Below are 25,256 nucleotides of genomic sequence, written 5' to 3' on the forward strand. Positions count from 1 at the left end.
ACCTGGATCATCTTGTACGTTCATCCAATTTTTTTTCCCCAAAAGGGAACAAGCCATTGTTCATACACGCTGTGTTTGTATTAATCTGTGGTCCAGATGCTTGCAGTGTCATTGTAAGGATGCATCACTGGCCAAGAAACATATATGATAATGAATAAATTGTGCAGGTGTTTTCCTGCAGCAGGCAACGCGCACAGTCTGCGATGTCCTACCACTCCTCCTTTCCTTGCCCAGGTTCAGATGGATGTGTGAGCCTGAGTTAGGGCAGAAGGAGAAGACTGCTGTGTCCATGTGTGTTCATGTGGGTCTGAGTTTGGTTAGTACTACATGACGCTCAAGGATCCCGAAAGCTCGCCTGACAGTCAGTCCACACGCTGTCACCTGGCAGAGTCTTCTTCCCGTCTTCCCATCTGCAGCACCAGGATGAATCATGGGAACGAGGACAGCCACAGCCGCCAATGTTCTTCCGGCCCAGGAGCAAGACCTCCATGCCCCCTAGTTCCTCCCTCCCGTGTGAACGGCTGTCCCACTGCTGGGGCTCAATCTTGGACCTAAAGTGGGGTCAACAACAAACGGCTGTCCCGTGCCGGAGCACATTTACATTACATGAGTAATCATTAGGCAGCCCCTTTCTCCAATGGGGCATACATCTCAGAAGACAACACAAGAAGAGTTTTGCATCAAGAGAGGGAGAGATTTGGATCCAGACACGTGAGCTGAGGAGGCCAGTCATACCAGCACCCCATGCTGGCTGAAGCTGATGACCACCTGCCATGTTGGACGAGACGTACCTTTGTGAACTGGGTCATCAAGTTAACACTCAGCTACAACATTATTATTAGTTGTACGTTAACTTAAAAGTCTTATTTAATCTAGAATGGCCAGGAGGGCCCGTCCTGGGTGTGTCCCCTCCCTCTCTGGCCTTGCGCCCTGTGTTACCGGGTAGGCTCCGGTTCCCCGTGACCCCGTATGGGACAAGCGGTTCTGAAAATGTGTGTGTGTGTGTGTGGCCAGGAGGGGTGGGCAGCCAGTGGCATTTGGACCCACAGAAATTTTTTTCTCCCTTGACTTTCAGTTGGGAGTTTGTGTTCCTTTCCTGTGTGGACAGTAGACATACTTATAGCCTTAATAACTGCATGGATGAAGTATTACTCCAGTATATAGTCAGCTATCTTATTTGTTTCTTTTTCTTATCCCTTTGTTCAGTGCTCTGTTTCACTGTGAGAAGAGAGCTCTACAAAAAAATTGAATTTAATTGAATTTTTGAGTACAATCCATTTATCTCATACCAAGGTACATTACACAAGTTGCTGCATATAGGGTTTTTAAAACTATTTAAAAAGTTATTAGGGGTTTTTAAATTATTAAACAGGTAACAGCACACAGTTATCCGGCACACAGGAGATCACGGGAGAAGTGAGGCCGAAAGAATTTTGACATCGTCCTGCTGTTGAGTGGCACCAAAAAAAAGAGTCAAAATCTATCTTAGTATACTATGACACGACTTATTATGTTACATAATGGTTGGTGGGTTCTGCACAGAGGATGATGCTGACCCAACATGCCTGAGCTGGATGACGTCACCCAATTGCGGTTTGTCTCTAGGTCTGTTTGCATCCCTGCCTTCCCGTGAGGCTCTATCTCGGGGTCTTGTCTGGCCAAAGGGTCCCTGATTTACTGTCGTTTACAGGAGAGGTGGTGGCCTCGGCTCCTTGCCCTCCGTGTCTGAACATTGCGATGGAACACAAGAGAAGCACAGGACTCAGTGTACTGGAAAAACATCAAAGGAGCACTGCGCCTGTGTCATGGTCTGAAAGTAACCCTTGTTGTATTTCATTACTGCTTTGAATAAACATCTGCTTTGTTCGAGGCACAATGCATAACACTGGAAATTGGCTGTTGCAGGGTAATATTATAATTTAAACAAATGTGCTGAAGATTTTATGATAGCTGAGATTCCTGAGGGTACAAGGGGGAAACATTACTTCACTGCGTGTGGAGGGTGGCCTGGGGACTAGTAATGTGCAGAGAAAGGGAGTCTGCTGGGGAATAATACCCTGTGTAGAACAAAAACATTGAGGTTTGGTTATAAACTTGAACCTTTATATAGTCCTGTAATTCTGACAGTTCAGAGCATCCAGTCAATAAATCATCCAAACATTCAAAGTGTAGATCAAGGTATCTAACTAAGAGCTTTAATGAGAACTGGCAAGCAACCAGGGGTTCTCTTGTCCAGCACTAATCTGTTTGACAAATACTGTTAATAGCAAGTAATACTTCATCTTCTAAGTTTTTTTTACTTAGAAGATAAAGAAAGTTTTGTTTACTTCTTGTCTTTTATTTCATTTTTCAAAGAGTATGCTCTATACCAATGGCATCCATGCATAGGATAAATGGTTACTGATGGAAGAACACATGGAAGTGTTACGAGTACTTTTTATTATAGTTTATCTGAGGACTTTACACAGCCTAAGCTGTGAAAAAAGCAGGAACATCTGATGACACTCTGAATTAGGGAAGTAAACCTGTGGTCAACAGTGTCTCATCCTTACAAACCTGATCCAAGAGGGCAGTGAAGCCGCACGTGATTCACGCATGCGCTGCACATGCTTGGTACAATGAGAGGTGTTGAGCGCCCCCTACAGGCAAAAACTATTGCATGTCTGCTCAGGAAACTCAGTTAAGCAGTAACTGGGCCTCTCAAGAACACAAACTAATCACCAAAAACTTATTAATGACTTTGTATGAAAGCTGATAGACATCAAATCCAATCCAATATATATAGCAATTATTTATTAGAGATTACAAATAATAATAAACGTACACATGAAAACTACGGTTGCAAAATACAGACAATACATTTACCCAAAATGATAAAAAGTGTAAAGCACCTAAAAATAACCATAAATATAAACTCTCAACTCACTGACTGCATCAAGTTGTCCTTTTAATATTTAAAAAAGGTAAACAGGAGGATCAGAAACTCGTTACGAGTAACTACTTGTACTTAGATTAAAATGAGAACGAAATAGATGATTGATTCTGATAGCAATTAACGTAGAACATAAACGAGGGATTTACAATTTTAAAATACTTTAGAATTGCTCTAAAAAACACCATACATTTCAAACGGTAAAGGTTTCCGCAAACGCACCAAACCCGAAGCAAAACTTGTCAAGTAATTTCCGGCTTGTCGTAAAACTAGACCATCTCTACCGTACTGCGCGTTAAACTGTCGCACTAGCGCCCCTGATGATCGTGGTGGGAAACCCCTTCGCTCTCTTCCTGCAGGTCCTACCCAGCAGTCGGTGGGCATTCTTCGTTGCTCTTTTGAAATTTGAAAAACAAATCATAAAAATATTACCTTGTGAAGACTAACTTTTTCTTGTCTTCTCTAGAAACATGCCGGCCAAAGGTCCGTTGCAGTCTGTCCAGGTTTTTGGTCGTAAAGTAAGTATTATAAGAGTTTGTTCCACGTGATGGCTAAGCTAACCGCTACACCAACCAACGTCTCGCCATCAGCTTGGTAACATTTGTATTCATTGTGTATTTAAATGCACAGTAGCGATACGTTTAGCTGAAATTCATAGATGTATGTTGGTTAGTAATAGATTTGTTAGCTTAAATCTTCATTTCGGTTAACACTGGCTAGGCCTAGTCAGGAGTTTAGTAGTCAATTCACAATTTGGTCAGCGACTCAGTGTGCTGGAATTTTGACTAGTCTCTGGTTACCAGTACAGGTAAGTAGGTAGATCTAGGAAGTCTTACAAACCACGTTAAGATGGTATAATCAAGTACGTTTATAAATAGATTGTGTAGTGTTGATAGGGGACAGCGGATGGCGTAGTGGTTGAGCTGACACTGCTGCCATTGAAAGGCCTGGGTGTGAATCCCATCCTTGATCATGCAGTGAAGTATTTGGCAGGAGTTGCTTTGCTAAGCTTACCTGGTGGATGAGCCTCTTTAAGTAAAGTTTTTCCATCGATAACGGATCGGAGGCAAAAGAGGGAAAAAGTGCATCTGTAATATGTTGATGTTTTACAGAAAACGGCCACAGCGGTTGCTCACTGCAAGAGGGGCAATGGTCTGATCAAGGTGAATGGGAGACCCCTGGAGATGATTGAGCCTGCCACTCTCCAGTACAAGGTAAGGCCTCCTTTCAGAGCTCTGCTTTTGGAACGTGGGAGACGTACAGTGAATTTGAACAACTCTATCTATGTCCGTTGCCTTGTAAGAATTTGACCCTACATGTGGAACAAACAGATACCAGTAAATTTGCTTGAGGTCATACATACTCCGCCGTACACAGTATAGTGGTGTGCATCCTTGTTTCATGTAGTGACTCAAATTAGCCTAACAATAGGGCAGATGAACAGGAAACTTGTGTTCCATACTCATATTTTAACAAAAGTGCATTATAAGTCAAAGTAATACATAGTGCGTTACTCATTGTCGTTGTTTTTTGTGCAGTATTTCTGTTGTCTCTGTCTTGTCCATAGTCTGTGGAGAAGCATTCAAAAAGAATTTCATGATACTTGTACCTATGACAAACTTGATGAGTACATTTATTTGATTTATTCATTTAGCTGACGCTTTTCTCCAAAGCAACTTACAATGTTAAGGTTACAATTATTTACCCATTTATACAGCTGGGTATTTTTTTACTGGAGTAATTCAGGGTAAGTACCTTGCTCAAGGGTACTACAGCCAGAGGTGAGGCTCAAACCTGCGACTTTTTGGTCCAAAGGCAGTTGCTCTAACCACTACCCTTCCAGCTGTCCCTGTATCATAAGATTGTATTTAAATTCTTGATTGACTGCATGATGTGTAAATCATGCCCGACTACTCAATAAAGCATGATTGCATCATGTTAGAGGGGAAAAATGCTGCCTGAAAAGGTGATTCTTGACAGATTTTTCTCTGTGTGTGTGAGGAAAAATAAACAAAAACAATCAACGCAGAGACCTTAGAGTAAGGGTTTAATAAAATGTTTATGAACACTGCGCCTTGACAGGTATAATTGAAAAAATGAAGAGCAGCAACTTGACGTTTGTTTCAATGCTTTGCTTTCAGCTGCTTGAGCCTGTACTGCTCCTGGGCAAGGAGCGCTTCGCTGGGGTGGACATCCGTGTCCGTGTGAAGGGAGGTGGACATGTCGCACAGATCTACGGTAACGAATTATTGGATGATATCCGATAGGCTCGTTTTATGTATGGTATGTTGATAATGTACTGCGTGCTTGCGAATTGTGCAGTTAAATTGTGAAATAGCTGAAGTAAAAGATGGCAGTGAACTTTGTTTCACTTTATCCGAATCAGTTTTTTAAACAGGAAGTCAATTCACATCAACTGTCAATCATAAGTTCACATAACTCGCATCATAATTGTTGTACAGTATCACTTATACAGTACTTTTAAACCAATTCTTTCGCTTGCAGCTATTCGCCAGGCTATTTCCAAGGCACTCGTCGCATACTACCAGAAATGTAAGCTTTATTTCACGTCTTCCTTAAAGGGAAAAAAAATTGCTTTACTTTATTTGACTATCAGGAAGTGACTGAGCTCTTCTCAACGCTTTCTGTACTTATAGATGTAGATGAGGCCTCCAAGAAGGAAATCAAGGACATCCTGATCCAGTATGATAGGACCTTGCTGGTGGCTGACCCACGGCGCTGCGAGGCCAAGAAGTTTGGTGGACCTGGAGCCCGTGCGCGCTACCAGAAGTCTTACCGTTAAACCCTGTATATTTTATTCCAATAAATGGGACAAAGAATTTACTGCCTTGTCTATTCTTGAAGTCTTACTACACGTTTCCTATTTTAAAACTTCCACACTCTTTCAAAGAAAAATCCTATATAGCATGTCTTTGCTGTATTTTAGTGCTATGTAATTTATTCACTGGCAAATATAAATTCAGTTTTGAGTTGTCCGTCACAAAATGATGTACGTTTATACCACTCAATGCCAGTATGGGTTGTTTTCTTGGCCCTGGATCATGGGAACCCTATCTGTTGCTTTTTTGTCTGCAATCTGAAGAACAGTTTGAACCTCACTTGGTTGAGTTGTGGTTCCTTTCTGGTCTTGTTCAGAATTTGCGCAGTGAATCGGACTCTGCCACTAGAGGACGCTCTTTTACCAGTATGGTATTGCTGCACACCTGGAACATCCTAGAGGCAGGTGGACCATATCGCTGTTGCACCCACCCAAAAAAAGACCTCATCTCCATGCAACACCACGGTGTGTGTCCTGTGTGTGTGTGTGTTCCTCTTCCTTCAAACACGTTCGCACACCTCGGAGAAGCTGTGGAAGTGTCTTCTGCTCCATAGATACACTACAATGCGCACCTCCTGATTTCACACCTGCTCTCCGCCTGGTCGAAGCCCTGAGATGAACATACAGTGGAGTTTGAAGTCACTCTTTCCTTGGACAGCTCTTTTCTGCCACATTCTCCTCCTCCACCGTAAGTTCTTTCCTTTTTGTCTCTCGTGAATATTTTTGTAAGTATTCTCACTGCCGTTATATATTTCTGTATCTTTTGACATGAAAAAATTTGGTTATGAAGTATATATTAAATACAGTATGTACAGTGATTGGTTGCATTAATGTGTACGATAGGTATTTTGTGCAAAAACTGAAACCCCCAAGTTTTATTTTGTTATGCCAAACACAGTAAAATAAATTCTGGCTGTATTTTTATCTGTCTAGTGATGATCCAATAATATGTAATATGCTATTGTTTGTAAACTTAATACATGTTCTACTAATCTGCAGTAGTACGCAGCTATTATTAAGGAATCTCATATACATATATAACAAATTTCAGTGTTTGGTTTTTAAACCGCAGAAGGATGGAAAGCTTTGCTTACAATAATGACTTTAGCAAAATAATAGGAAATGGACCAGAAATATTGATTAAATTAATCTGAAATAAGTATGAATAGGTTTCTACTTCTTATTTTAATTGGGTTGTCAAATCTGATCATATTCCTATGTTTCTGTGTTGTTTTGCAGGGCAGGATTTAATTTCATAGTTGCATCTTATTTAGATTCGCATTTATTTTCTTTTTTACTCTTATTTCTCTTGTCAATCAGGGTCTAACTGTGAGTCTTTGGAGCAACACGCAAAATTAATGCGGTAAGTTATGGCTTCGTTGAAGAGTGCCAGTCACACAGGTAAGGGGTCATTCTGCACACATGTAAGACACATTTACAAAGAAGTGTTATTTCTGCTTTTTGGGATTTTAGCTATAGTTCTGGGTTGTCCTTGTCTGTTTTTATTTAATTTCCTATATAGTACACACTCCTCCTTTACATCACAAGTATTATAATGAAAATGCTTTCATTTCTCTTAGTGCCTGGTGACATGCATAAACATTTACATTTATTCATTTAGCAGACACTTTTCTCCAAAGTGACATCCAATGAACTCTATGTAGTGTCATCAGCCCACACACCTTATTCACCGTGGTGACTTACACTGTTAGATACACTACTTCCAATGGGTCACACATCCATATATCAGTGGAACACACACACTCTCTCTGTCACTCACACACTGTGGGGGAACGTGAACAGCATGCCTTTGGACTGTGGGAGGAAACCAGAGCACCCGAAGACTTACACTGTTAGATACATTACTTACAATGGGTCACTTGTCCATACATCGGTGGAACACACTCTCTGTGTCACTCACACACTAAACAACTGATACACGGATGGTTCCATGCTCTTTTCTGGAAGTGTGTGAAAGGATGATGTGTATTTTGATAGTTTTAGAGGTCCGAAGTGTTTTGCTGAAATTATTCCATCTTAAAAGGAAAATTGAACTGATATTCTCAAAAATATTCTGTTGTTCGGACTCATCGATATTTTTGTTATAAAACTTCACAAAATCATTTTGCTGCAAAATGACCCAATGTTTGTTCATTTCAATGTTATATTGCTTGACTAGGAAACTGTCTAAAAAATGTCAGGGCCCTGCAGGAAAATATCAGAATTATTGTTTTTTTTTTTTTTTTTTTTTTTTTTTAAAAAAAGAAACATCCCAGTTCGATTACCAGTCGACCTCGGAAGTTGTGCAGGTCCAGTTATTACAAAACTACGGGATGTGTTGCTGCTGTGGGAACGCGACTCGGAGATGCGACGTATCTCTGAGACTAAAACCCTAAACTGAAAGTAGAAAAAAAATGAGCTGGATTAATTTATGTACAGTGTGAGGACGCCAGCGCGGAGTGTGTTGGTTGGGCCGCTAAAGGGCGACGCCGAGCAGCGGCGTCAATGGGCTCCCGGCGCCGAGAGTTCATCTGAAAACGTGCTTTGAAAGGACACGTTCCCTCATCGCGTATCACGCTTAATTCGCTCCCATAAAGTTTGCTGAAGAGCTGGAGGTCGGTTTTTTCCATTATTTGGCTGGAACCTCAGAAATCCTTCGTAATTATTACTGTTTTCGCCTATCGAAAATAAACTGCAGTTAATTTAATTTTCATCGCAAGTTATTATTCCATTCCAGATCAGTTATGCATATTGCATAATTCATATGCCAAACATAAGTTTTTTTTTTTTCTTTTTTTTTTCCCCCCCAAAAAAAAACATCATTGAGCAACATTGACTTTCCAGCAACAAAGATCCTCCTTTTGCACCTAACCTTGCTTTGACACGCAGCGGTGGCTCTCTTACCGCTCTCTCTATCTCCACATAACGCAGCTTTCTGTTTATTCCCCTCAGGAGGAAGTTTAATGCTCCCCGACAGAAACGAGATCTCCTCGGAGAGGTGGGTATGCTTAAGAGAAAGAGGGAGGCAGGAGCACCCAAATATCGGGGCGCACCCGGCCGCCACAAAGGCCCCTTTGTCCGAAACACACAAACGGCCCAAGAGCCAACAGGTGCTTTCTCACAGTCCGCTGGTACTGAGCCGCCAGTTTCTTAGGGCGCTGCAGCGCCTGGTCACATTCACCCGCTCTAAGGTGACAAGCGCTCATGTGTACCGCGGTACAATGGATACCGCGGCTCCGGGCTTCTCACCGAGCGCACATTTCCTTTCCTTGATGGATCTGTCGGTGGGTTGGGCTGATAACGCTACGCAGAGCTCGTCGGAAGCCGCTTTGGAGAAAAGCGTCCGCTAAATAAATAAACGCAACGTAACGGCGTCGCGGTAAAGCTTCCGAAGTAAATCGGAAGCGTAGTTCGGACAGCTGTCGCCTGTTTTGGTATTGGAGGAAAAATGATGGCGATGGTGGTGACGACAATTTTGAGTCTTTCAGCGACAGCTGCTTTACTTCACCTCCCTCTACGCCTTTACGTTTATTCATTTAGCCGATGCTTTTCTCCAAAGCGACGTAGATCGCGCAGACGTACGTCTCGTCTCTTTGGCTGTTGAGCTTTTGGATACATCAGTAAGCGAACGTTCCTCTTCGTGCAGACCTTCGGTCCGGTGCTATCTGAGCCGGCGCTGCCGAGGAGCGTCCTGCATAACTACACGGCCCGAGATGCCTCTGCAGGTAACCCCTCTAGAGTCGTTTCCCAACGCTAAAGTATAACCTGAAGCTGGCTGGTTCAAGTCTTTGAAGGGTCGCCTCTACTATACCCCTGAGCATGGTACTTCAGCAGGTACAGCAGAGCATCCAGCTGTGCGAATGGGCGAAATGGAAGGGAAAAAAAAAAAAATCAGGTTGTGAACTAAATCAGCCCGTGTCTCGAAAAACAAGCATCTACACATTTTAATAGAGGATAGGCCTATGTGCTCACACGTTCATTATGGAAGCGCCTAGATGTTAGTGATAACTGTGTTTAACACTCTTGCGTATTTCACACACACACATTTTCGGAACCGCTTGTCCCATACGGGGTCGCGGGAAACCGGAGCCTAACCCGGCAGCTCAGGGCGTGGGGCCGGAGAGGGAGGGGACGCACCCAGGACGGGACGCCAGTCCATCGCAAGGCACCCCCAGTGGGACTCGACCCCCAGACCCACCGGAGAGCAGGACCCGGTCCAACCCACTGCGCCACCGCGCCCCCTCCTGTGTATTATTTCCATTAATTCATTTATCGGATGCTTTTCTTCAAAGCCACTTACTACGTTAATCTACCTGCAGTTATTTACCATTTACACAGCTGCAGGAAATTTAGAGTAAGTACCGTGCTCAAGGGTACTACAGCTGGAGGGGAGATTTGGACCAGTGTGTCCAAATACAACAGCTCTCACCACTACACCGCCAGCTGTCCCAGTGTGTATGGTTAGGTGTACGATTTATCATTTCGGTTTCTGGATCGGTACAAAAACTGCTTTTCGGTGTTACGAGATTGTGTTAACCTTATATTTTTATTTTACCGCCTGTTGACGAACAGTTGAAAATGAATCAGAATTAAAAAAAATTCCAGCTGGGGAGGTGGTACCTGCAGCTCAGCATCATCCAGCCGCTAAAGACATCGCCTTCACAGCTGAGATGTAATTCGTTACGAAAGTCGATGTTTTAAGAGTTTCTGCGAGTCGTGGCTGAGTTTGCCGCGTTACCTCGATCCCCCAGACGGATTTGCGTGTCCCGGGCTGTGACCGCCTGTCTCTACTTCCAGAGACCTGCAGCTGCCTTAATGGAGGCTGGTGTAAGGAAGGTGGTCTGTGTGACTGTGCCCAGTTCCAGGCCTTGGGGGAGCGCTGTCAGATCAGTGAGTGCCTCTCCGCCACCCCCTCGCAGGGTCCCTGCTGCGCTTATCCCAGCCGCTCTTCTCCTGTAGGTCACCTTTTTACCGCACTCACCGTTCCCCTGTAGCCGGAGTCCCTCTGGAACCAAACTACTGTTAATATCGTTTTTGCTCCACCTTAGTTACTGTAAAAAGGTTACACGTGCTGTGTTTTGAAAACAGCGCACTTAACCCCCAAAACAACTGTGATTAATGTAACAGTTCCCATCCCCACTCGGAGTGACTTCGTGTAGGTCTTGACTTTTGTCCGAAATGACCATCGATCGTGAACTGGCCTTCACTCGAGCTGCTCGTTGAATAAATGGTAGGGTTACAATATTAAGCTGAAATCATTCTCTTTTCACTGAGAAAAACAATAAAATTAATAAGTTCATATTTCTTCCTGACTCGTAAAATGCAGGAGTAGCGTCTGTGATTAGTGTCTGTTTCCTCTGGGTGCTCTGGTTTCCTCCCACACTCCAAAGACATACGTTTCAGGAGGACTCGGCTGATGTGTGCGATTTCCCTGTGATCGACCGGAATTCCGTCCAGGGTGTACCTTGTCTCACACCTTGTCCTTCTGGGATAGACTCGGGGCCACTGGACAAATGGTGGGTTATTTGTAGTGTGAGTAATTACTGAATCAGTCAAACAAACCACATAAAGGGAACCAACCATAACTCATGTGCAACAGATTTTTTTCCCTACTAACACCGTAAGGTATTTCTCGACATCAGCATGACTGGAGATTTCCGAGCACTTACTTGATAATGATTTCAGCTGATCTGTTTATTCATTGAACGAACAGCCCGATAAAGGAAAATTCACCGACCGCTCAGCTGAAATAGAAAACAGGTCATTTCCAGGACCAGTGATGAGAACTGCTAGTTTAAAGTACTGTGAATGTGACTCTTTAATGCATTTATCTCACTATTCCCTGTATTGAATAATAGTGCAGTAGGTAGTTAACTGAACTCAAAGGTTGCATGTTCAGACCCCTCTCCTCCTGCAGTACATCTGAGCATGGGACTTACTCTGAATTGCTCCAGTGGCAAATTACCCAGCTGTATAAATAAGTAAATAATTATAGGCGTCTTAACACTGCATCAGCTACACAAAGAAATGTAATGAAACATTATATTTATCAGTCATTTTAATCAGACTCACCAGCCAACCAATGGAAAGGCACTGGGATATAGCATTTATATGGAGCAACACCCTAACCTATCTCTAACGGCTTACACTTAAACACACACACACACACACGCTGACTGAAACCACCTATCCCGAGCGGGGTCTCTGCAAGCCAGAGGCTAACCCAGCGGCACAGGGCTGGAGGGGGAGGGGACACACCCAGGACGGGACGCCAGTCCATCGCAAGGCACCCCAAGCGGGACTCGAACCCCAGACCCACCAGAGAGCAGGACCCGGCCAAACCCAGTGCGCCCCTGCGCACCCCCACGCTTAAACAAGAGGAGTGAAATAAAGTGAAATAGAACGGGCCAGTTTCAAACTGAGCAGGTTGTGTCTTTGAAATACCCTAATCCACCTTTGATTTGCGGTAAACGTTATGGTCACACTTAACGTCTTGTATAAATAATGTATAATGTCTTAATGTTTATTAACTTGATGTCTGCAAAGTCACCAGGCAGCACCCTTTCCCTTCAAGTGGCAGGTTTACATTAAGACCCCCCATGGCCATGGCCACCCCCCCCTCCAGTTACAGGAAGGCCAGCCCGCTCTCTGGGGAGATGCACACTTAGATTGTTTGTAATCGCCGAGCCAAGAACAATCGCGCTCTTTCTTCGCAAAGCGCCGTCTCCGTTAAATTGCCAGAGAAATAGCCCCCGCCGGTGTTCGATTTGGGCGTAACGCCGTGGCACGGTGTGGTCCGGTGGGTACAGTCTGACAAAGACAGCTTTGAGCAGCGCTGCCTTCACCTACCACCTGGTTGCAGGAGGTGACGGGTGTTCAGCTTCATAGTTACCATAGTAATCGGAAAGGGCAGTGGGTGGCGGCATCACGTTCTGCTGAGTACAGGGTGCTTGCAGCACCAATACCTAGACGATTTTTAAGTCTTTATCTTCTTTATGTCAGACTCATTCACCGCAGCAGCGAACAACGGCTACCTTTTTAGGCCGTGGTTCATCCGTCGCCGGAGCCTGGACCTGGTAATAAGAGAAAAGACATAATTGCCGCCACTTGCCCTTTAAGACACGCCCTTAGTGTCTGAATTTGTCTATAAATGAGCAGCTGTGATTTTTAAAACTTGTACACGTGTTTTAGGTTTTGTAGCTAAAATGTGAACGCCGTACATAAAAATAGGTTAATCTGTAAGTCGGACGTGGAACACCTTGCTGCGATGCTCGGATCCTGGGGCTCATCTTTAGACTGATGGTAGAAATTAGTTTTCTTGAATTTATTTTCCATTTTTTTAATTAAATAATGCATTAAATAAGTTGCTAAATTCTCAGCGTGCATTCCGTCATCTTTAATTTACAACTGTAAAAAAACTGCTATAATGCATACTGTATAACTGTGCACCCATAATGCTTACAATACATATTATACAGTAATCTCTTATGGAACAAAATACTCTTTCTTGTGTGATATAAATGTAACGGCAATGAACTCTCTAGACAGCAAATACTGATCAGCACATTTATTCACCTTTAAAGGCGGAAAGAAGTGGCACGTAACAGTCTATGGCAACTTTTTTGTGATGTGATGTAGCGTGCTGTGATTTAAAACCCACGTGCAGAAGAGATGTGCTTCATGTCCGAACCCAGTTCCCAACATGGGGCGGGACAGGGACGGAATCTGCCGCTCCTGGGGACAGTACCACTTCGAGACATTTGATGGGATGTACTACTACTTCCCGGGGAAGTGCTCCTATATCCTTGCCAAGGACTGCCGCCAGGCCGAGCCACAGTACACGGTGTGGGTAGGTCACAGACGCCGTAGCCGGGTGATGTTCCGCACATCTCCCTAATGTGCCTTTTCTTCTTCGTGATTCTTTCCCGATTTCCGCGTTAACGATGATTTTTCTGAATGCGATTACGTGAAAAAAGGGCGACATTTGGGTCCTGCTTTTGGCCTTGCAAGTGGTTTATTATTCATTTTGAATAGCACCCTGAAGATTTCATCCCGTATGAAGATGTCATTTAAAGCCCCAGGAATAGCCTCATAATCCTTATTAATAGCCCTGTGCCCCGGCCCTAGGTCCACAATAGCCGGGACTGCGAGGACTCGGTGTACTCCTGCCCTCGTTCGCTCAGCCTTCACTTCCCCAATGAAGAGGAGATCCACATCGCAGGATACCACGTCCACAAGGGGGGTGTCAGGTGACTGCTGGGGGCTCTCTGGTTGGGGAAAGAGTGGGCTGTTTCTGGAGAATGAGGTGACCAGGCTGGGCGGAGGAGCAATGTGGCCTCGTGGAAGGTTCATGGAGAGAAGCTTGGCAAAGGTGAACCACAGGTGTTGTGAGGAAAATTCCTGCATCATAGCAATGATGTTTAGGAGGAAATCAAACTGTTCCCACCAGTTAATGCATGCAGAGAGAAGCAGAGGTATGCAGCGTTATCAACAAATTATGAGACCATCTATATGTACTATCAACTGGAGATATTCGGTCAATGATTTTTACTTTAGGGTCAATATAATTTGCATAGTAATGTATAATTAATTAATCTTTGTCAGAGAACTTTCAGAATTTGTTTTTTTTTTTTTCCCTCAAGACAGACCCGAGACTTTGCCGTTGTGTTCGTAATTCATCGGCACACCGAAAAATAGATCGCATCTAATTCATGGAAACGCACGGTTGGACTACAGTCTCCTCTTTCCCCTCCGGACAGACTGAGTCTGCCGCAGACCATCCACAACGTGTTCATCGAGAGGCTGGCGGACTACATCCTCGTGAAGAGCACGTTCGGTTTCTCTCTGGCCTGGGACGGCAGCTCTGGCGTCTACATCAAAATGACGGAAGAGCACAAAGGGCGTGCTTGTGGGCTGTGCGGGAACTACAATGATGACGGATCGGATGACCTCACCGCCAGCTACGGTAGGACAAACGGTCCGGCCGCCACTTATCCAGTCATTCGTCGCCGGATTGAGGCCGTGGCTCCGCAGGCAGCGAGAGTCACCGCCGTACCTAGTCGGGATGCTGGGTTGGTACGGGCAGGGACCTTGCCTTTGTGGCGCTGGGAAGAATGGGAAGGCTTTGGGCTGCTTGAGATCCGGAAACACGATACGGCGATGACAGGCGGCCTGCGGGCAAATTGGGCTCGATGTTCCGTGGGCAAAGCAGTGTGCTTTTTAGCAGTGTCTAGGGAATAAAAACTTGTCCCTGCTCAGCGTATACTTAGAACGACAAATTGTGCCCGGTGGAAGGTGTTTTTAATATCTCCTGGAGGGCTCCTCAGTTACATTTGCTTCTCATTGCGTGTTTTCCCTCTTTTCCCTCCTAATACGGTCATGACCGTTTTTTGAGTGCTCACCCTTGAGAGAGAACGCCCAAGGGAGTTCAGGACACGCTTGCTCTGATGGTGTGTACTATGAGCCATCGCCTCCTCTTTGTTATGTTTAGAGGTGGCTTTGTTAGGTGATGAAGCACACACTCCCCAACCGGCCGTTTGGAGATAATGTGCTGACAGCAAATGAGGGGGACAAACCTCATCCACCTCACCAAAGGAACATGACGTTCCAATTTGTATTCTTTGAGGTCTCCTTCCTGTAGACTGATAGTGTGGCGTGCTGCTTCCCGGATATGAATCTGAATCGCTGATCCTGAGGGGTTCCTTCAGCATTAACGTTCCTCGAATGACGGTGATGCTCTTTCTTGTCCAGGCGTGCGGACGGAGGAGACGGCCGATTTCGGAAACAGTTGGCGCGTGGAGCTGCCCCGTGAAAGTCCCTGCGAGCCCGTTGAGGAGGACTTCCCAGGCCCTTGCAGAGCTGAATCAGACATGGATGTGGGCTGTCACCTGCTCAATACCTCTTACCTGGAAATGAGCCTTAGCCTCACTAGCTTAGTCTTGCTGTTGTGTTCTCTTGACCGCAGGATGCCACCGAGAAGTGTAGTGCCCTGCTGTTCTTCCCTTTCCTCTCTTGCCATGAGAACATTGACCCCAACCCTTTTGTGGCCAGCTGCATTTCTGACCAGTGTGTGTAAGTCAGGGGTTTTGAGACATCCACCTGGGACTTCTTACCTAGATTACTTTCATCCCCCTCCCCTCCAGCCCTGCCCCCCCCCCCAGCCCCTGAACTCTTATAGACCTCCTTGTCCTGTTACCGTGTCCCTCTCGACACTGTAATTAAAAGAGACCCGCCACCCCAGAGCTGGCCCCTTCTCTCTACTGGAAGATCGTTGGGGCGCTTTTCAATTACGGGGATTATGTTTATAGAAAAAATAATTAAAAAACTGCACCTGGGTCGCTTTAAGGCTCAGAGTCAGAAAAGGGCCACTAATTTGTTGCTGATTGAGATGCTTTGAAAGGGCCTGATGTTGGGAAGAGAGAGGACTGGTCATGTCGACCAGTGAACTAACTGCTTGGAGTGTATTGCAGTGCACGTTCACGATGCATTGAATAGGTCCCACATTACACAGTGTATAATTGATTCACAAGATAAAGAATTTGATGCTACATAGTTTCCCCAGGAGCTTATTAATAAACCTGCATCTGATTTATTTCGGTAATTAGAACATAGATCATCCCCATCTTATAATGGAATAGATCTGTCTGTCTGTGTAATATTTTTAAAATTTTTATATATAAGGCAATGATCCTGCACTTCTTGCAGAGCTTTGCGTTTACTTGCAATGTACTTGTGAGTTCCCCAGTTTCCGGGTTACCATCTACTGGTCTATATGGCCAATGTTGTGCTTAGGTCAGATGAGGAGGAGACTTTCTGCAGGAGCCTCGTAGAGTATACCCGTGCCTGTTCCCATGTGGGCTACCCAGTGAGGGAGTGGAGGGACAGCTTCCCCACCTGTGGTGAGCGCCTCCTTGCGGGTCGTCTTTCTCAATGTAGTAATTACACGCCGGATCGCGGTGTGACGGCGACAAGCCAATTACCATGCCTCATCTGCAATCTTGTTAGGGCATCGTGAGACACTGAGGTTGACTTTGCCCCCGGGGCTCTCTGTGTTCTCCAGCGGACAACTGCGAGGATAGCTTTGTCCACAGAGACTGCATCAGCTGCTGCCCCCCCACCTGCACCTTTGAGAAGGAGTGCCTGGGCACCAACCTGCACTGCCTGGATGGTTGCTACTGCCCCGACGGTATGAGGCTCCTCGCACCCTGGCCACAGAAGCCTGACCTCAGCGGATTTAGAACCAGTCTTCTCTTTCTGAAGTGGTGACGGGTTCATCAAACGGTCTGACCGAGTCGTATGTATATCTTGACAGGACTTATTCTGCAGAATGGCACCTGTATCGCTGTGTCACAGTGCCCCTGTGTCTACCATGGCCGCGCCTACCCACTGGGCCATGTGCTGGAGCAAGGTTGCAGTGCCTGGTGAGGAGGGTCAGCAGACAGGCCACTCAGGATTTTTTTTGGAATGGATCTAAGATTTAGATTAGCGGGAACCAAAAATGGTTCAGGAGACCACCGATCCAGGATGAGCAGCTCCTCAAAGAGGGGATTTGCCTTAAATTAATAGCAGTTAAGATGGGAACTTGGTTAAAACAAGGTTACTGAGGTGTAGAAATCCCATGTGGTATACAGTATATGCTGTAAGAGGGTTGACTGAAACGTTTTGAGACTGACTGTACTCCTCCCATGTGTGCCACACAGATTGTAGACCAGCAGTACGACAGGTTTCTATTTACTCCTTGAGTCGCGCACAACCAATAGTTCAAGCCCTGTTACGTGATGGCCGTGGCGAGTGATATTTCTTCAGCCGTGCGCAAAAACGTGCAGCTGAATTTTCTGTAAAGCGCGGAGAAGTGGTCAAGAGGCTTTTGAAATGTTGAATCAAACATACGGAACAGAGACAACGAACAGGACAGAAAAAGCTATCAGGAGGTGAAAGAACCATGACCACTGCCTTGAAAATTATGTAAAGAAATTGCTGCTGTTAGAAGTGCACCGCAAGAAGTAGATCAAGTGTGAAGGAAAAGGTTCCCAACCCTGAAGAATCTTCAGACACGATGACAGTTATGATCTCAAAACTTTTCGGTGGACCCTTGTATATATCACTGAGGTGCGGCCATTCAAAACCCAGTTCGAGGACACCTGCCTTAGATAGATTTCATTCACTGAAGAATATTTGCAAACTGAATCTGTTGCCTGTTTGTAACATGAGCTGCATTTCAGTGTCTGCATGGGAGGGGTATGGAACTGCACGGAGAACAACTGCACAGGTAGGTTTTTTATACGTGTCATTGTGAAGATGAAGTGCTTTAGGCAGCACTCTTACATTCCATTCTTCTGGTTGGATTTCAGCTGAATGCTCCATCACGGGACACTCTCATATCACTTCATTTGATGGGCGAATCTTCACTCACATGGGAACCTGTCAATATGTTCTGGCGAAGAGCCGGGGAAACAGCAAGTTCGTGATCACCCTACAAAATGTTCCCTGTGGTGAGGTAACACACGCCCCATGACTCTCTACATCTATAATCTCGTGCATGGTCTTCTGCATCTACGCAGCAATCCCTTGTGTTCTTTATCTGCATAACTATTCACGGTCTTCTGCATGTAGAACGCCATCCATGATCTTCTACATCCATAGTCATCTCTATCTTCTGCATTTACACCATCAGCTCTCCATTTACACTAGCATTTATGGTCTTCTGCATCTACTTCAATATCCATGTTGTCCACCAACATCACTAACTTGTGTAATACCAGCACCACCATCCGTGACCTTTCGCACCAACGTCAACACCTTGTTTAATTGCTATACACCACTTCTTACTTTATACACAAACACTATTATCTGGAGTTTTCTCCAAAAACACTGCTTATGCTATGGCTTCTTAAACATGAGGTTAAGCTCACTGTCGCAGTATAAATATAATTTTAATATGGGTATGTTATTGCCTAAGTGTAGTATTCTTAGGACGAGGGACTATGCACTGTGTGTCCAAAGTGGCAGTGGCTGTTTTCTGTCTACCCCCCACCCCCTCCCCCATCCCCAATCTCTATGCAATAGAGACAGGAGCACCCCTGCATCCACTCAGTCATGCTGGTGGTGGATGAAGACATCAACAGGCAGGTGACCATAACCAGGGAAGGTGAAGTCCTTATCGGAATCAATCAAGCAGCCAGCCTTCCGTATGCAGACGGTACAGCCAGATCTTTAATTACTAATTAATATCACTTCTTTGTGCATGCAGTTTGGTGTTTTTCTTGTGTTGTGAGACCAGATAAAAATTGTTCCCTTTAGATAAAAAACATGATCATCCTTTTTCCCCAAGAGTGCTTTTCATTAAATATTAGTCAATGGTATTATTTTGGTCACATTTGTGTAGCGAAAGACATTGTATATTGGTCATTCCAGCCATCTCCAGTTGTGAGAAATAAAAATGTTTGTGAACCTTTTGGAATGATCTGGATTTCTCCATTAATGACTTCTAAAGTGTGATCTGATGTCACACAAACACTGAGACCGCTTGTCCCAAGCGGGGTCGCGGCGTACCGGAGCCTAACCCAGCAACACAGGGTGTGGGGCCGGAGGGGACACACCCAGGACGGGACGCCAGTCCGTCGCAAGGAACCCCAAGTGGGACTCGAACCCCAGACCCGCCAGAGAGCAGGACTTGGCCAAGCCCACTGAGCCACTGCACCCCCTCTTGGTCTGATCTCTGTTTTAATAAATTGTAATAGTCTATATCAGTACCAGAAGTTCAGTACTATTGCTACTTTACGTAGATGTTGGCATCCTTGTCCTAGAGATGAGACATGAGTGGAACTTTCCAGTAAAATTACGCAGTGTTCAGAGGAAACAAAACAGCATACCAACACCAAAACCTCATTCCAACCGTGAAACTTTTGCTTCCTCAAAGCCAGTAGCTACAATTAGGGTTTGGTTGAGGTTATTGCTGATAAAGAAGATTCCGGTCTTGAGTTAGTTTAAATGGTTTACTTCTTCATACTCGAACTTCAGTGTTTAATCAATATATCAAATGTACACTTTTGTATGTGCTATTTGCTTAATGAGACTGTATTTACTTTTTCTACATTAGATGAAGATCAGATCACATTTTCAAAGCCATTTCTGTGGAAATCCAACATAATTCTGATAGGTTAACAAACTCTTTCCTACAACTGCAGTAAGTGTCATTGAATGATGAAAAAAAGTTAGTGTTTGACAAGACCCTGTGCTCTCTGTCATTTCTATGCAGACACGGTGGAGGTCCGCCAGCTGACTTCCCTGTTCATACAGCTGAGGGCCAGCTTCGGCCTACGAGTGCAGCTAGATGGGCGCGGTGGGCGTTTATACATCACGCTCGACAGCAGCTGGAAGGGTCACACCATGGGACTTTGTGGCACTTTCAATGGCAATCTCCGCGACGACTTCCTGTGAGTGATCGGTAGGAGTAGAGAGCGCCCCCTGCTCTCAGCAGCAACTGAGAAACAGTTTGTTTTCTCTGTCTGGAGAGTACAAAACAGGGAGGCTCCCCTAAATACAAACACAGACTAATAGAGTGAAGGTATCCCTTGATTTATGAGCTCTCTTTATCTGAAATTTTGGTTTAATGGCTTTTGATTTTTGATGTCAAATTATAAATTTATGGAATAAAAATCAGAATAACAAAATTTATCCAAAGCGTGTCCAAAAGGATTTGAAAATTGCGCGTTGCACAAGTGAAGCAGAAGTGCAGTAATGTACTGTATATAGATAGATAGATAGATAGATACATATATACAACTTTATTGTCATTGCATAGTACAGGTACACAGCAACGAAATGCGGTTTAGCATCTACCAGAAGTGCAAATAGAATTGTGCAAATGAACAAGTGCAGTTAAAAATAGGAAATTTATGTACAACAAGTACATAATAGGATATGGCAAAGAGTATGTACAGAAGCTGTTGAGCAGATAGCAGTAGGAATATATATATATGTAAATATCTAATAGAGTATGTACAACAGTAGCAAGCATAATGCACTGTGTATGTACAGATAGCATACATATTTATATATCTATATTTTAACATTTATCCATATATAATTATATACACATCTATAGATATACACAAAGATAACTAGGACATGCTATAAATTAACAATTATTACAATTATAATTATTATTAAATAGAGATAACACCAGAAATACAGGGGTGGAGCAGAACTGCATGATGATTACAGGCAATAAAAAACAGTAAAAAACTCTTTAGCATGTTTGCATCCAGATTTCTCCATCTGTTGGTGTAATAGCAATAGAGACGTGTCACTTTAAGAGAGTGGAGCATTATGGGAAGTGTATGAAATTCCTAAGGCGTGTCTGTCGGCCATATTGGGTGTGTTATTTAATTGAATGATTGCGGAGAGAGTAGAGCAATTAGCAGGAAAAGTTTAGCTGATGGTTTTTCAGGTATGTATGTGCATTTCAGCAGCACTGCACAGTTTTAGAAAGTTGTTCACAATAGTACAACATGCTCAGTGGATCCCTGCATGCTCTATTGCTCAACTTGTAGAGAACTGATCATTTAAAAAGAAAAGGAGGAATTACCACCAGCAACAAAAAAAATGGCCCTATTTGGTCTGGAACAGGAGAAGAAAGGTAACAGGTGTAATGCGTTTTTGTATTGTTGTATGAGATGTATGTCGCTTTAGAGAAAATTGTGTAAGTGTTTTTATAATACTGTGCTGAAATCATGGATTGAAAATCGGAAAATTGGTTTTGGGGTTTTTGGATGGGCTGGGGGACGCATTTTTCTTTTTTTTTTTAAATTTATTTATTTATTTATTTTTTTCTTTTTAAAAATTTTTTTAAAAAAAATTTTTCCTGTTTGAAATAATAGGAAATAGGGTTTCGGGATGCAAAATTTTGATGTCCATGCCATTTTCAGGAACAGATTAATTTTGTAAATAGAGAGAGGCCTGTATTTACTAAAATATTAGCTGGTCTTTGTTCTTATATCCAGAAAACTGTGATGTATGGTCCAAGTCTTTCTTCGGTACACTGATAACCGAAACCCATGCTGTGGTTTTGTCCCTTCCACCCTCCCGTTTCCCAGGTCCCCATCAGGTATGATCGAGGGCACACCCCAGCTCCATGCCAACGCCTGGAAAGTCTCTTCCGCCTGCATTAGCCCAGTCAATGTGCCCATCATTGACCCCTGTGACCTGAACCAGGAGAACGGTACCACCCAACTCTTCGCGTACCTCATGACTGCACAAAGAGAGCACACGCCTGAAAAATCTAGTCATTACCATTCAAGGAATTCATACATTTTAAAATGTGTCGTACTTTATGTTTTATGTGTTCTGAATAGCAAGAGAAAGCTTCTTGACCCTTTTTTTCCATGCTTTTGCCATCTTTCTATTCTTCTGGACATGTGTGGCAGGATACTATGCCTCTCTGTGCACCGTTCTGGTGGAGGAGCTGTTTGCACCTTGCCACTCGTACGTCAGCCCCAGCCTCTACTATCAGCAGTGCCGTTTCCAGGCCTGCTTGTGTGGTGGCAGCTGCCTGTGCACCGCCCTAGCCCACTATGCCTACGTCTGTGCCAAACATCAGGTGGTCATCAACTTCCGGGCCCATGTGTCTGAGTGCGGTGAGTCACATTGGAGTTGGAAGGTTGGAGGACTGGTGTGTTTAGATGGTTATGGGTGGGCATGGGGCTGGGTTCTGCTGTGGAGAATTACCTTCAGCACAGGAAAGCTACGCTCTTGTTAAGCCCCGTAAAATACCTAATGACAGCTGTGGGTGGATTTACTACTGTATTCTCAAAGTGTAACTGTGATTCAGTCCTGTCAGCGAGGTTCACTGGGATGTCTGCTTCATCTGTTTTATACCTGCAGATTTTGTCTGTTGAATCTGTAGACTTATCATGGAGCAACTCAATTGCTACTGATGCATTAGGTCACGCAAACAACAACAAGAGAACCTGAACAAGCAAAGTGGGAGGCTGTGCTGTTGGTGTTACCGCTGAGTCTTGGCCCATGCACAGGTGTGGTGTGCCTGGGCGGCATGATGTACCACTCTTGCACCACCACCTGTGGAAGGACCTGCCACTCCTTGTCCACTGGGGAACTGTGCACCAGTGACTGCGCCGAAGGCTGCGGCTGCAGTGAGAACACCTTCTACGATGACATCCGCCAACGCTGTGTCCTCGCGTGAGCGCCTCTTAAGTACATGTTCAGCATGTCTTGGGCTTATAGGATGTTGGAGTCGTTCGTCATCTTTTCAGACATTTCACTGGCCTTTTAGGTTAGATTAGATGACTAGATGAAAACTTCATTACTCCTGGAAGAAACTGCTCAAGGGTACAACAGTACACATACAACACCACAGTAAGAGAACAACAACTTGGCGACAGAAATACTCTAATTATAGTGTAAGTAATCACATTTGGATATGTTAAAATAAACAAAAAATTGAGTAAAAGGAAGTTGGAAGTAGAAAGAAGTAGGAAATACATAAAAAATAGTAGACAGCTTAGCATTACTGGGGCAATAAGAGGTCAGCGCCATCCCAACTCTTTATACATCCCAGTGGCCAATTGCAGGAATGCCTCTTTTTATCCAGGGTGTCATTCAGAGGGTGGCAATCATTGTCCATGATGGACAGGAGTTTCTTTAGGGTCCTTCTCTGTACTACTTCCTAAAGAGAGTCTATCTTGACTCCGAAGACATTCGAGCTGAACTGTCCCACTGAATGTTCAATGGACTGTGACTGTCGCTGTTCTGTCTTTTGTCCATACAGCTCTCACTGCCACTGCTACTTCATGGGCTCAGTGTTCCAGCCTGGTGAGGTTTCCTTCAGTGCATCCGGTCCCTGGTGAGTCACCTTATATTCATTTTACATCCTTTATCTGTCTTACTCTGTTATTACCAGAGTCAATTGTCTGCATATTCTGCTTGTTATGAACCAAGGATTTCATGATTCCCAGAATACCTTTTCCATCTTTTAATCAGTAAAAACGAAATATTGTATAGCAGTGTCTCTTCTTGGTGTGGTGATCCTTTGTTTGTCTCCTTTACCCTATAGCCTCTGCAGGAATGGGCGTATGGAGTGTGTACCCGAAGAACGAGGTCGTTTTCTAATAGTTCATTTCCTTGCGTGTTTTCAGAAGCAAAAATGTCTTTTTCCGTTATATTGCATACATTTGAATGAATATCGATTTCAGACAAATCTGAAGAAATGTCCTAGCAATATGAAATTAACTTTGCAGTGTTAAGCAGTTTTTCTTAGTTAGTTATTCACTTACCAAATGAGCTTTTCACTGATGCTGTTCAACCGCTGTTCATTAAGGCACAGTTTGAACCTTTCAGTATGCCTTTATCCTAAGCATCTTAGTCATTTTTGGCATATACTAAGTCTATCAGCGGTGCTCCCCACCCCTCTTTGACTGACAGAACCTGAGCGCCGAGACTGTCCCCCTGGGATGGTGTACTACAGCTGTCGGGAACAGCATGGTGGCCTCTCCCGCCTAGGCCTGGCCTGTGAAGTCACCTGTCGGAACCTCATGATGAACTTCAGCTGCTCGCCAATGACACCCTGCATCCCTGGCTGTGGCTGCCCTGCTGGGTATGAGGGATGGAATGTGTGTATTCGTCTCTCAGCAGACTGGGTATCACAAGCCGTTCATCTGGGGAGACTGGCAAAATGCAGCTCACATGAGAGCGTCTAAGGGATTGCAGTTGAAGTTGCATGATACAAAATCATTGCAAAGACCTGGCCTTATAGTTTTTATTTTTGTTTATATAAAGATATTGCGCAGCTCTGAAGTTAATTAGAAATGTTTCTCACATTGTGTCAAGTATATCTAATTTGTTCTTAATAGACAAGGTGGTAAATGACCAATGAGCCATAGTAATATAGAGCCTTGAAATACCACACTTGACTGTGACATTGAAAACCTTGCATTGTTCTGGAAGGCTGGTGAGACACAACGGCGAGTGCTACTTCCCTGAGAACTGCCCCTGCTCCTGGCTGGGACTGGAGTACTTACCTGGACAGGTGGTTTCCACACCTTGTTATACATGGTACGTGTGACTCTACATAAAAATGTAAACAAAACAAAAGTATGGGAAATGTACATGTATCACAGTGTTCTTTGTAAATGAGCATATATCATGGTAATAGCTTGGGTGGCAGATGGCTAATTGACCAAGTGTGCTACAGCAGGAGGGGGGCTTCAACCCTTGTTTTAAGCACAAGGTGGAAGCTCTAATCACTCTGCCTCCTGCTGCGATATGCAAAGCACTGCTGACTAACCCGGGTTCCACAGGCCACATTCCAGCAGGTTTCAGAGAAAAAATAATTAGTGTTTGATATACATCCGAAAGAGCAAGTGAGGTGATATAAACAGAAGAACATTTCTAAAAGCACTTGAGAACGAATGTAGAGCAGCAACAAGAAGTGGACACCAGTGCCATAAAGACTGCCATTCATTGGCC

General features: G+C 44.3%; 2 protein-coding genes across 2 annotated transcripts in view; both read left to right on the forward strand.

Annotated features, from left to right (window-relative positions):
- Positions 1–3,263: 3,263 nt before the first annotated feature.
- On the forward strand, positions 3,264–5,776 carry rps16 (ribosomal protein S16). Its single transcript, XM_029248847.1, has 6 exons — positions 3,264–3,308; positions 3,399–3,450; positions 4,045–4,146; positions 5,074–5,170; positions 5,438–5,485; positions 5,590–5,776. Exons 2-6 carry the CDS (start codon positions 3,403–3,405, stop codon positions 5,733–5,735), a joined length of 441 nt encoding a protein of 146 aa, XP_029104680.1. The 5' UTR covers positions 3,264–3,308; positions 3,399–3,402; the 3' UTR covers positions 5,736–5,776.
- A 1,353-nt stretch (positions 5,777–7,129) lies between these two features.
- Positions 7,130–25,256, forward strand: part of otogl (otogelin-like) — a 47,516-nt gene continuing 29,389 nt past the window's right edge. Inside the window, exons 1-23 of the mRNA XM_018755698.2 lie at positions 7,130–7,134; positions 8,724–8,769; positions 9,418–9,496; positions 10,569–10,661; positions 13,466–13,620; positions 13,899–14,020; positions 14,531–14,736; positions 15,522–15,646; positions 15,736–15,842; positions 16,563–16,669; positions 16,831–16,956; positions 17,083–17,191; positions 17,993–18,039; positions 18,122–18,267; positions 18,843–18,969; positions 20,029–20,206; positions 21,869–21,993; positions 22,199–22,408; positions 22,805–22,970; positions 23,560–23,634; positions 23,845–23,888; positions 24,213–24,384; positions 24,735–24,842. Coding sequence (XP_018611214.2) covers positions 7,130–7,134; positions 8,724–8,769; positions 9,418–9,496; positions 10,569–10,661; positions 13,466–13,620; positions 13,899–14,020; positions 14,531–14,736; positions 15,522–15,646; positions 15,736–15,842; positions 16,563–16,669; positions 16,831–16,956; positions 17,083–17,191; positions 17,993–18,039; positions 18,122–18,267; positions 18,843–18,969; positions 20,029–20,206; positions 21,869–21,993; positions 22,199–22,408; positions 22,805–22,970; positions 23,560–23,634; positions 23,845–23,888; positions 24,213–24,384; positions 24,735–24,842 — 2,678 coding nt within the window. The remainder of the gene's footprint in view (positions 7,135–8,723; positions 8,770–9,417; positions 9,497–10,568; positions 10,662–13,465; positions 13,621–13,898; positions 14,021–14,530; positions 14,737–15,521; positions 15,647–15,735; positions 15,843–16,562; positions 16,670–16,830; positions 16,957–17,082; positions 17,192–17,992; positions 18,040–18,121; positions 18,268–18,842; positions 18,970–20,028; positions 20,207–21,868; positions 21,994–22,198; positions 22,409–22,804; positions 22,971–23,559; positions 23,635–23,844; positions 23,889–24,212; positions 24,385–24,734; positions 24,843–25,256) is intronic.

This window comes from Scleropages formosus, chromosome 24 (assembly GCF_900964775.1).
Source record: "Scleropages formosus chromosome 24, fSclFor1.1, whole genome shotgun sequence".
Classification (NCBI taxonomy): domain Eukaryota; kingdom Metazoa; phylum Chordata; class Actinopteri; order Osteoglossiformes; family Osteoglossidae; genus Scleropages; species Scleropages formosus.

Coding starts and splice junctions, on each gene's coding strand:
- rps16 (XM_029248847.1), top strand. CDS start 3,403: ATGCCGGCCAAAGGTCCGTTGCAGTCTGTCCAGGTTTTTGGTCGTAAA. Junction 5,171..5,437: donor ACATGTCGCACAGATCTACG/GTAACGAATTAT, acceptor TTTCGCTTGCAG/CTATTCGCCAGGCTATTTCC. Junction 5,486..5,589: donor CGTCGCATACTACCAGAAAT/GTAAGCTTTATT, acceptor CTGTACTTATAG/ATGTAGATGAGGCCTCCAAG.